The 12478-nt window shown below is 34.1% G+C and overlaps 2 protein-coding genes across 5 annotated transcripts; both read right to left on the minus strand.

The window, feature by feature from the left end:
- Window positions 1–1992: 1992 nt before the first annotated feature.
- fsd (fates-shifted) lies at window positions 1993–3847 on the minus strand. Of its 2 annotated transcripts, XM_067776769.1 has the most exons (3): window positions 3633–3847; window positions 2646–3566; window positions 1993–2580 (listed from the first exon to the last, which is right to left on the minus strand). In XM_067776769.1, exons 1-3 carry the CDS (start codon window positions 3715–3717, stop codon window positions 2411–2413), a joined length of 1176 nt encoding a protein of 391 aa, XP_067632870.1. In that variant the 5' UTR covers window positions 3718–3847; the 3' UTR covers window positions 1993–2410. The 2 variants fall into 2 exon arrangements, with proteins under 2 accessions (XP_067632870.1, XP_067632871.1); XM_067776770.1 differs by having other exon boundaries at window positions 2518–3566.
- Window positions 3848–9288: 5441 nt separating this feature from the next.
- On the minus strand, window positions 9289–12445 carry LOC137245699 (uncharacterized). 3 transcript variants are annotated; one of them, XM_067776778.1, is made up of 6 exons: window positions 11949–12445; window positions 11768–11896; window positions 11338–11709; window positions 11169–11240; window positions 10679–11056; window positions 9289–10618 (listed from the first exon to the last, which is right to left on the minus strand). In XM_067776778.1, exons 1-6 carry the CDS (start codon window positions 12246–12248, stop codon window positions 9623–9625), a joined length of 2247 nt encoding a protein of 748 aa, XP_067632879.1. In that variant the 5' UTR covers window positions 12249–12445; the 3' UTR covers window positions 9289–9622. The 3 variants fall into 3 exon arrangements, with proteins under 3 accessions (XP_067632879.1, XP_067632878.1, XP_067632880.1); XM_067776777.1 differs by having other exon boundaries at window positions 11118–11240; XM_067776779.1 differs by having other exon boundaries at window positions 11118–11240; window positions 11768–11886; window positions 11949–12079.
- Between the last annotated feature and the right edge of the window lie 33 nt (window positions 12446–12478).

Raw genomic sequence — 12478 nt, forward strand, 5'->3', positions numbered from 1 at the left:
GAGAACATTTCAGAGCTCCATGCTAAAAGAAAAAAAATCAAAAATAATATTAAAAAATACCAAAAGCTGTCGGAATGTATGGGGCGCACTCAAAAAATTGATACACGAAAAATAAGTGGTTAGTGGTGATTCATTTTTAAATGTGTTTCCGCATGAGGAAAGCGCTCTTCTGTTGTTTTGTTATTTTCTGAATTTAAACATTCTGAACTCGAATTCTTATAAAAAAATTTATTTTAAACAAATAACAAACACGTATGCTTTTATCACGTACAAAATTAAAAACGTAATGAAATAAAGTAAATAAAAAGCAAAAAGCATTGTTTCATTTTTGGCGGAATTTAACAATGGTCATTTATGATAGTATAACAGTCAAACCTGATATCTACAGTAAACTATCATTTATGACACTTTTTGATAGTTAGAGTCTCAGCACTGATCCAGGAAAAGGAATGAGAGTGAGCAGTACGGTTATATACTTAATCAGTAGGCCATGTTGGTGTATAAGAAGGAGACAAAAACTCACACGTACACAGTTGTTTACATCACATTTGCGCAAGTCCCCTTAAGTTTGTGATAGAAAGTTTGTATGAGGCGCTGATCGTTAGGTTGACATTGCTGACAATCAGATGATAGTCATATGATACTCAGTATTCTTGTAGGGTATGGATCGGGAGTGCCACGAAATCCGCAAAAAATACCCAAACGCATAATCCCCAAATTCAAAATCCCCAAAATCAAAATCCCGAAACACAAAATCCCAGTGCTATGATAAACATAATGACCGCGTACAAAATAGCAATATCTCTTTCCTCTTTCATTCATATTTATGTATGTATAACTATATATTCACGTTTTGGCAATACATATTTTTACTTATCCATATATAGGACTGCTAGTCGCTCTAATTCGAACGAGCTAACAGAAGCGTGTACTACGCAGTGGGACATCACCGTGGCGATAGCCACGGTTATACCACACACCCGGACTTGGCATGGCGTAGCCCAGGGTTATTTTTTATAAGCGCGGACGAAGGCCGCCTATGCAGAAAGTTAGTATGGATTATTAGCCTTTTTTGGTCGCGGCGATTTTAGACCTAATTTGAATTTATGTATGTTTGTTTAATGGTCTGTTCAGTTTATACTTATATTTAAGAATTCATGAGCTTAACACCGGCTTATAATAATTGGATTTCAATTATTATGTTTTCTAAGAGAAACTGAAAGAATGAAACATTTACTGGCATATTGCTATGGGACCATTTCGAAAACCGCCAACGTAATCATCATCAGGCAATTTTGTAATGTTGTCAAAGGTTTCACCGGGATTCGAACCGTCAATCACATGGTGAAACTGCAGTAGCCTTTAACCACTAGGCCATCCTGCTGGTATTTGTTTTCATGCTTAATTCAGTTCTCATTCTCATTCGCAACGAAGAAGAACTTTACAAAAACAAATCTACATGGCACACAAATTAATATAGAGACAAAATGTCTCAATTGTGTTGTTAGTGTAGAAATGAGAAAAACTGAATTAAGCATGAAAACAAATACCAGCAGGATGGCCTAGTGGTTAAAGGCTACTGCAGTTTCACCATGTGATTCACGGTTCGAAATATTGCTATAGCAATATGCCAGTAAATGTTTCATTCTTTTCAGTTTCTCTTAGAAAACATAATAATTGAAATTCAATTTGAATTTATTTCGCACATAAAATGGGGATTTTGTGTTGGGGATTATGAGTTTGGGGATTTTGATATTGGGAATAACGTGGTATACCCTAATGGAACAATTTGTTGTTGCATTTGCATGTTAAAATTCTATCTGTATCTGGATCACGCTTCATTGGAACGTTGTTGTAGCTAATAAAGTGCCAATTAATGGTGACTTAACCATATAACCATAACCAGATAAAACAGCTGATCGAACCTACCTTATGGAAATCAATGTAATCGATTAATGGTGCCATACCATAACGCTAACGCCATAACCATACCATAGCCAACCAATAGGTTTTTGGTTTCTCGCCATATCCATAACCTAAAAATATTTGAGTTGGTCAATTTAATAACTTTTTGTGGATTTTATTCATTGTTTTGGATACGTTTAGACTAGGAGTCTTATTTTTTGTGGAATATGTTTGTAATTTTTTGCGTTTTGTTCATTTTTATGAAAATTTCACTATTTTTAGGTTAAAGCACCATTAATCGATCTCACATTGGAGATGATTATGGATATGGGTATGGTTACGACAATGGCGTTAGGGTTAAGGAAGTTTAATTAGCCCTTAATAAGCATCTTCAAGGTAGATGTATTTTCTCTGAGCTTCTTATGGCTGAAATACATTTGATATGTTTGCCAAACCACTTCCAAAGGGCGACCAGATACCGTATAGAAAAAACGTTTCTTAAATATTATCGTATTGCATTTTCCGAGACCTTCGGTATGATAGGCGAGCGCAGTCCAATCGTACCACGGAGACCGCCACGTATGAAGTAATGCAAATGTATGTTAGTCTCAATACATTTTTCGTCCATACCATACTCGATAATGACAGCACATTTATTAAAATCTTGGACATTACCTATTAAATATTTTGGTAATTCAACTACACAGGTATATATTTATTAGATCATTTTAAATATTTACGAAAATCTGGATGCCACCAATTATACGCTTTACAACTGACTATTCGGCTATATTTCACGGTAGTTATAACTTTGCTTGACAAATCTCGAAAATCTAATTCCAAATTTAAGCTACGCATATCAGTAGCAAGCATTTGTCGGGTAGCTAAAAGGGATATACGAGCACTACCACTTTCATAAAGTAGTTGGTTGGGAAAAGGAAGGAAGCGCTCGCAACTTATTACTAACAAACAAACGTCATGATTGATATGTTGTTGTGGAGCCGGATAATGGTTTTTGGATGACGAGAATTTTCCCACCAGAGTCTCCCAGTCATCAGTATCGGTTTCATTTGAAAGCACTTCATTTAAATCTTTTAGTCTTTTGGATTCGCTCGTGTTTTTCTGTCGGAATTTATAGCACATTCTCCAAATGCAATCATCCTGCTCATACCATGAAGCTACATATATATATCCAAGTAATCTATCCAATACATATTCATGATTTTTATTTCGTTCCGATAGTGGCTCATAAGTTAGGAATAGGGATTCTATTACACGAGTCCGCAATGTAGCTTTATCGCAATCCCGTAAGCTATGTAAACTCAAATGGTGTGGTAGCGACATTACCCATCCGAATGTGGAAAGTGATTTCATGCAGTAATTTTTATAAATCCGATTCCAAAATCTACGTGTATTTACAATATCTGCCGTTTGACGGCAAATTAAAGCGAATGTTTGAACATACTCAGGTGATATATAATCTGCAACGTGATACCATATGAGACTATGCATTGTATTGTAGGCCGCAGGTGAATTATCATACTCAGCAGCCCGTTTCATGGATCTGTGATATTTTCGCATTTTTTCCGTACCTCTACATTTGCCTGAACGTGCCATTGGTTTCAAATCAAGATATATATCATTTGTCCTTAAATGTGTTTCTAGTAGGAACAAAGCCATATACTCATTTATGTAGACAAGCCATATATATTGAAAATTACACTTACTGCCTTTTCTCTGGGTTTTTATAAACTTCTCCAAAATTGCAGTGGAGCCATCATCGTCATTATCCACTATAACGTCAGCTATCATTTTCCATGTGTTACAAAAACTCGAGGATTCTTGTTCATTTCGTTTTGATAATTTTGGGAGCAGGTCATTGGTGATTACATTTAAAACAATGAAAAATAAACACCATTGTTTACTATATAGTTTGGCAGCTTAATTCGAGGTTATGTTGCGAATAGAGTGGAAGGCACTCGCAGGCCGTGAAAATAGGCACTCGAATGTAGTGGAATGAAGAACAGTAGGAAGACCAGAGTTGCATTGGATCAATCATTGCATCAATATTAAAGATAAAATTAGAAAAAATAATTAAATACTTGAGTATAAGCAAACATTTTCTTTCAATTACTGCAATTAAGGTGTTCTAGATGTTATATATTCCAAAATTATAACATTTTGTTGTCTGTTTAAAAATTTAACTTCAATTTCCCTAAGATTTCCGTAATATGGCCATTAGTGATGTTTGTGTGTGTGTGCAAATTTTGAACGATCAGCTGTTAGTTGCGCTACTTAGTAAATTTTACAATTATTCAGTGCCAGGTGTTGTTATCCCAACAGCTGATTGCTTCTTGATAACTTTCATACAACGCCATTGTGAATTCATACAAGTGAAAAATCCTTCTATTCCTCCATTACCATACCTACCTGTCAAATAATAGTTGAAAGGGAGAATGGCTGTCGCATGGCGGGATGATACAAACATAAATAAAAGTTCCATGTACTTTGCTTTTGTAAATTCGATGGACAAATGTCAAAATCGTACTGCGACGGAAGTTAATGTATCAAATCAAATAAAAAAAGTTTATAATCGGCTGTCCAGTGCTGCCACCTTTATCATTACGCCATGGGCTGTCGCGAATGGCCAAGAATGGAAGATAGGTTTGTTTTTTGCTTTTGTTTAAATTGAACTGCCATGAATTGCCCATTTGTGACTCAGATCAGCTTTTCTTTTAAATGTGTATACTGAAAATAAGACTACATATTTCTATTCATTACTAAAATCTAGTTAACAGATCCAGCCAGTTAAACAAACATTTTAAAATATGTAAATAATGCAATAAACCAGTCGTATATAAAAATTTTGAAAAACTAGTGAGCAAATAATTTAAGTAATTGAACAGCGATTGAACAGATGATCGAGGCTGTTTACTATTGAAACCTTGTTTATCAAAAATTCGCCTCTTGTATGAATTCACAATGTACGACGCCTTGTACAATTGTATACAAGTGGCGAATGTTTGATAAAAACGTTCACAATAATAAACTGCCTCGATCACCTGTTCAATCGCTGTTCGATTACTTAAATCATTTGCGCACTAGAGTTTTTCAAATATTTTTGTAGACGACAGGTATATTGCATTATTTACATATTTTAAATTGTTTGCATATCAGGCTGCTCAAATTTAACCTATTAACTTGATTTTAGGAATGAATGTCAATATGTAGTCTGATTTTCTGTATACACATTTAAAAGAAAAGCTGATTTGAAACACAAATCTGCAATTCATGGCACTTCAATTTAATAACGGCGAGCAAAAAACAAACCTTTTTCCATTAGTGGCGAATGTTTGATAAAAACGTTCACAATAATAAACTGCCTCGATAACCTGTTCAATCGCTGTTCGATTACTTAAATCATTTGCGCACTAGAGTTTTTCAAATATTTTTGTAGACGACAGGTATATTGCATTATTTACATATTTTAAATTGTTTGCATATCAGGCTGCTCAAATTTAACCTATTAACTTGATTTTAGGAATGAATGTCAATATGTAGTCTGATTTTCTGTATACACATTTAAAAGAAAAGCTGATTTGAAACACAAATCTGCAATTCATGGCACTTCAATTTAATAACGGCGAGCAAAAAACAAACCTTTTTCCATTATCTGGCCATTCGCAACCATTGTGAATGATGACAAAGTGTGATCTCTTATCTGTCAACTGCCTGACAGGCTGTTCAATATGGCTACTTTTCAGCGTTTTGACAGGCTGTTCAATATGGCGGCGCCTATCTTCAGCGGGTGATAGAAAGAGATACAGAATGAGACAGCGATAGTCAAATACGAATCAGGTGATCCAATCACTTTGGAGTTTTGACGTTTATGCAGAAGAGATCACACTTTGTCATCATTCACAATGATTCGCAACAGCCGTTCTCTCTGTCAGCTTTTATTTGACAGGTAGGTATGGCAATGGCATGGTTCAATTATGTACAGGTTGGCTCATCTCATCAGCTGATTTTATTTATGTCATTGCATGGTCGAAGGGATTGTCAAAAGGAGATGGCAAACTCAAAATGAAACCAACACGTTGGCAACATTTTACTTACACATACAAAAACTGCTAAGTTTTATGTTTCCATTCCATACCATTCGCACCAACATCAATACACAGATTTTGACAATTTGAACAGACATATTTTGTTGCTTTACAGATGAGCCAACCTGTATATAGTTGAACCATGAGCAATGGAGAAATAGAAAGATTTTTATCTTGTATGAATTCACAATGCCTTATACAACCACAAATCACACAAGAAGATTGCGCATTGCGCATGCAAACATTAGATCAGCTGTTTTTCGTGACGTAGTAATTGCTCATTTTACTTGAGCTCTCATTTTCGCTCTTTTTTTATTCGCTCAAGAGTCAACTAAGACGTAGACGTGCAGAATGAAGCAATTTTAAAATTGAATGCGCAATCAGGGTAGGTAATTTGTGTTGTACAACAATATGTCAGTTAATCAAAATCTATGAAAATTTTCTTTTGACCTGACATTGTTCTGCACGGGGGATTCGTTGAATTCGCTTTGCCACCACCTGGTATGGATTCGCCTTGGATCAGTTCCAGGCGAATTCAGTACCAGGTGTTGTTATCCCAACAGCTGATTGCTTTTTCTTGATTATTTTCCATACACTGCCTTGTACTTTATAATGTCTGTTAATTGAAATCAATTAAAATATTCTTTTGACTTGACATTCTTCTGCAAGGCGAATTGAATTCGCTTTGCCACCGCCGGGTATGGATTCGTTTTGGATTAGTTGTTTCTTTCTTAAGCTGGCTGCAAGCTTGATTTAACCATAACGCCCTAGTGACACAATGTGATTATCCCAGAACAATCGGGATTCAGGAAGAGCCATTCTTGCGAAACAGCGTTGAATATGGTAATTGCAGATTGGAAAGAAGACATGGGGGACAAAATATTTACGGTGTCTGTCTTCTTGGATTTAAAGCGGGCTTTTGAAACTGTCGATAGATCTCAGCTATTGGACGTTATATTTAAAATTGGTATAAGAGGAAAGGCGTTGGAATGGTTCCGGAGTTATTTGGGTGCCAGAAAACAGAGAACGATAATTGGAAAGGAGGTTTCATCAGTGGTGGATGTTAACATTGGTTTACCACAAGGCTCGGTCTAGGCGCCAATATTGTTTACATTGTATATCAATGATATCAAAAGATGCTTAAAATATTGTAAAATACGTCTATTTGCGGATGATGCATTGCTTATCATAAGTGAAAAATATGCAGAATGTGCCATGCTGAAAGTACAAGAAGACCTGGGCTCGCTATACAAATGGTTATGCCTTAGAAAACTGAAATCAAATGTCGAAAAAACTAAGTTCATGATCATGGCGCAACGATACAAGGTGGCAGCATGGGACAGCTGATTTTAAGCTTTTTTCATTTGATTTGATACATCAAAATACGGTGCAGTACGATTTTGACATTTGTCCATCGAATTTACAAAAACAAAGTACATGAAATTTTTATTTATGTTTGTAGGTATCTCACCATGCTGCCACCTTGTATCGTTCCGCTATGTTCATGATATTTTGTAAAAACACTAATATCATAGGTAACAATAGTTTAAATAATATTACGCTGAAGGTAAAAAGCATGGAAATCCAGAGTAGACAAAATTAAGTATTTAGGAGTCTTGATTGATGATAATCTAAATTTTGGAGAGCTTTAAACTTATCTGGAAAGGAAAATTGCACAGAAAATAGGCTTCATGTATAGAACATGTAAACATATCAGTCAAAGTCATAAAATATTGGTTTATCTTTCAATTATTGAACCACACTTTATTTATTGTCCTACTATTCTGCTATTAATTAATGATATATAAAGAAACTTCAAATACAGCAAAACAAGGCAATGCGATTTATTTTAAAATGTCCTCCAAGAACGCCAAAAATTGTAATGCTCAATAGATTAAACAGAAACGATATAATAGAGAGACATTGCATAGACGAAAAATAGTGTGAGGCAAGCTTCACAAAATTCTATTAGGTCACATTCACCACTTACCACAGCAGAATTTGTTAAACTACCACTGTCTGTATTTGTTATTTAACAATTATTTGTACACTTTTTTTTTCAGCTAATGTGTTCAGAATTTTAACTTTTACTCACTAAAACTCCAATCAGTGTATTTCTGTGCTTAAATTATGTTAAAAATTGTGTTAAAGTTTTTGGTGTGGTGAAAGTGACCTACTAGAATTTTGTTACGCTCCGCTGCTTTCCACCGAAGTTCGCGCATGCAATATCTTTATATTCCAAAATTTTTGGATTAAACTGGCTTAGTATTAAACAGTCAGTTAGTTATTTCACATTGAAATTTATACACCAACTTAGGTTAGGAATGTTACCGAATTACCTGAGCAGTAAAATACATTATAATCATGAAATCCACAATTATGGAACTAGAAATTGCAATAATATAAGACTGCCTAGAATAAGAACTGAGTTCGCCAAAAGGTCTCTTGAATATTTAGGGTATAAAATGTACAATGAGTTACCTTCTGATTATACGAGTTTGGTACATTCAAAGTTAGAATATGTTGCCTTTATCTGGAGACCTTATTATGATTGTCAAATCAATGTGATTGAACGAATTCAAAAATCGTTTATTCCATTCACTCTACGGTCGATTGGGTTCATGGATCCGTTACCTTCGTGCACTACTAGATGGCAGCTAATTAACTTAAAATTGTTATACTCCAGAAGAATCATTCTGTCACTTTCTTTTGTTCATGACAAAGTTCGTGGAACTATTGATTCCTCTGCCTTGCTAGAATGCATTTCATTTCATATCCCAGCCCGAAGCTTAAGGAGTAATCTTTTTTATTGATCGAGTTAGAACAATGTATACCTTTAATTCTCCTATTCTATGAGCATTAAGAGAATTTAATTTGTACTCAAGTGCATATGATGTTGATTTCTCTCTACCAAAAACTAAATTTAAATTGTTATTAAATAGGATCCTTAATTAATTTGTAATTTAATGTTTTTTTCTACTTAGTCTGTATGAAAATGTATATTTTCTAGATGTCTTAAATATAATAAAATAAAATAAAATGGTTATACCAATTCATCATTCCATATACTTAACTAAAAAGTTGACAATTTAATAAAAAACAACATGAATCCGAAGGTAAAACAAATCGAAAACGAAAAATCCGAAGGAGCTGGGTTCGATTTCCAGAAAAGTAACAAAAATAATTTAAGTTTCTTAACGCGGTCGACCTAGGCAGAAGAGGTCTACATTTTTTAAATTTTTTTTTATTAAACTTGTAAAAAATAACTCATTAAAAATTGTATTTAATTTTTATTTCAACGTTAAAAATATTAATATACATGGATTTTAAAAAAAGTCCTCGGATACACTATTCTTTTGATTGAAAATGATTGGTTATAATTCGTTGCCAGTTAGATAGATAGATAGATGCCAGTTAACTATATAAATATAATTGGGGATTGTTTTTCTAAAGCTTCATTGCTATAAGTATAAATAAAAATGTTTTTTATTACTAACTAAAATGTAGAATCCTACATAGACATACGTGAAGTTTTAGTTTCACGATTCGGAATACTTCACCAATTACATATGTATGCTTGTTGTTGTGTTCACAGTGCAAATAGCGAAACTTCATGGATTAATTTTAGTTACTACGTCTATATTCTCTACTTCTTTTATAGATTTCCTTTGCTTATTTTTATAAATCCCATGTCTGTGTTTCATATGCGAATTTAAACCTACAAATTGATAGAATCGTTTTTCACAGAACTTACAAGCGAATTTTTTCACTTCGGCATGCAATTGTCTATGCCGAATGAGTGCATGCGAATTTGTAAACCCTTTGCCACAAGTTTCGCAAATTTTATCGCGGATATTTAGATGTGATTTTATATGATCCTTTAAATCGCGTGCTTTTAAAAAGTCCTTTGGACACATATTACACTTAAATGCACGCAATTTTATATGTATTGCATTCTTATGATAGCCCATACGGGTTTTGGTACGAAACGCTTTTCCACACAATTCACATATGAATGGCTTGTGGCCAGTATGCATTTCCATATGATGTTTTAAATCTGGCAGTACAGCAAAACTTCTTTCGCAAAATTCGCATTTATGCACTTTTTCCATATGATTACGATTTTGGTGACCTCTCAAAGCGGCATTCGAGCTGAATGTCTTATTACATTCCTGGCATTTATAAGGAAGTTCACCAATATTGTGTTGTTTATACATATGAACCTGCTTAACAGCTCTTGTTTGAAATGATTTATCACACTCAGGACATTTTGTTTTCTCTCTAGTTATTCTGTCTGGTAGAAAATTACATTTATCTAAATAAAATTGGGATGCACTTGACAAGGTTTGCTTATTTGACCTCTTGCCATTACGTTCTTTTATCTTGAAGTACCAATGTCGTAAATAATATATTCCCTTGTAGATTTCATTATCGCTAAGTTCGATGTTGTGTTCGGCTTTTAGGATTTTAGCCATTTCTTTATATTTCTGTTTACGTAGAAGTACATAGCAGTAGTCTTCATGCTTGGAATCGTAGAGAGATGGGAAACGTGAATATGTTTCGATAAACGCTATCGTTGTACTGTTTAAAGTGGCAAAGCTTAGATTCTGGAATATGTAATGAAACATATATAAATGTCTGTCTTCTAAAGCGATTTATTTGCTTACCGAATTAGTATTTGGAGTTTCATCCTCTATGTCTAGAAATCCCTCCTGTGCAGATGCGAGAAACGAACACTTTTCGAAATATGCCCTGACTACAGCAGACATTTTTTTTGGTTTTGACTTGCTGCCTTGTTTTTCTATAGCCAATGCGGTTGCCCTATACCTTGTGTACAGCACGCGTAAACTTTTTAAAAGCGTTTTATTATTTAAAGAGATATGACATCTTTTTTTCATCTCTTTTATCATTTCTTTTTTGCTATGAGCTCGAGCTGTGTTGTTGTTGTAATTCTTATCATCAGGATTCCATAAGCATGAAGAATTTTCAAAAATTTCAATCAATACTGAAGTATTAGCATTCTGCTTAGAAAATGTGGGCTTGAACTAAAGGTAAACATATATGTACATAGTTATTTTTTATATTTATTGGTAAAAGGATTTCAACCTTTTTTGATAGATTTGTTTCTTTCGGCAAAAACTCATTTATAGAACTCACTTCGGAGCTGTTCTCCTTCCTATCGTCAATATCTGAATCGTTATCATTAATCGAAATAGGATTATCAATTTGCTAAATGATGAAAATTACATTATGAATAACCAATTTCATGTTCTGTATAAGCAAAAAATTTAATAAATCATTAAGTCCAGTCAAAATAAGTTATTACCGAAGTATTCGGAGATTCATCTTCAATGTCTAGAAATCCCTCCGGTGTACCTGCGAGAAAAGAACACTTCTCAAAATATCCCATGACTACGTCAGATAATTTTTTTAATTTTGATTCGGTTTTCTCCTCTATGGACGACATGGTTGCCTTGTAATTTGTGTATAAAACGTGTATATTTTTCCAAAGGGTTTTGTTATTTAACGTTATTCCACATCTTTTTTTTATCTCCTTGATTATTTCTTGTTTACATTTAGCGCGCGCTCTATTATTACTGTAGTCTTTATCATCAGGATTCCATAAACATGAAGACTTTTGAAGAACTTCAATGAGTACAGAGGTATAAGCATTTTGCCTAACAAATGTTGGTTTAAACTAAGTAAAATATTTATAAACTTAGTTTTCGTTTAAAATGCAATAGTTCAAGGCTTACAATTCCTTTCGATAGCTTTGTATCTTTTGCAAAGAGATAATTTGTAGATTCAACGTCGGAATCGTCCCCTTTTTCATCACCATCATATTCTGAATCCTTGCAACTATCCGAAACTGGACCTTCCATTCGCTATATGCTTGAAATTTCATTTTATGTGTGGTTCATTATTCATACTACATACCTCGCATTCCACAAATTCCTCAGTAGATGATATTTCCAATTTTAAATCGTTTACAGATTCTTTATTTTGTGTAGCTGTATCATGTAAGTCACTTTCTTCCTTCATCCATTCAAACGACATACTTTCCTTGCAATCCAACTGCACTGTGGGATATATACATGGTTCTTCATCTGTGTGGTGTAAGCTTTGTATGTGAGCAACGAATGATTCCCATTCATCCAAATCTATTTCACAGTATAAACATTTTAATGCAAATTTCAGGGTGTCCTTTGAAACAAGAACGTTTCCACAAATATCCATGTTTTTCGATTTTGATTTGCTATTCACGCTCCCACACGAAAGCACTACGAATCTCAGAATTGTCAAAGCTTATTTCCAATGTAAGCCTGGTCTTCTTGATCACATTGCGCTGAAATACGGCGAACTTTTTTTACTTGTTTTAAATATTAAACTTTTTTTCGGATTAAAGCATTTTGAATTCACAATGGTTTAAAGTAAATGGCCATCATGGCGGAACGATACAAGGTGGC

This window comes from Eurosta solidaginis, chromosome 3, assembly GCF_040869045.1.
Source record: "Eurosta solidaginis isolate ZX-2024a chromosome 3, ASM4086904v1, whole genome shotgun sequence".
In the NCBI taxonomy this organism is placed as follows: Eukaryota; Metazoa; Arthropoda; class Insecta; order Diptera; family Tephritidae; genus Eurosta; species Eurosta solidaginis.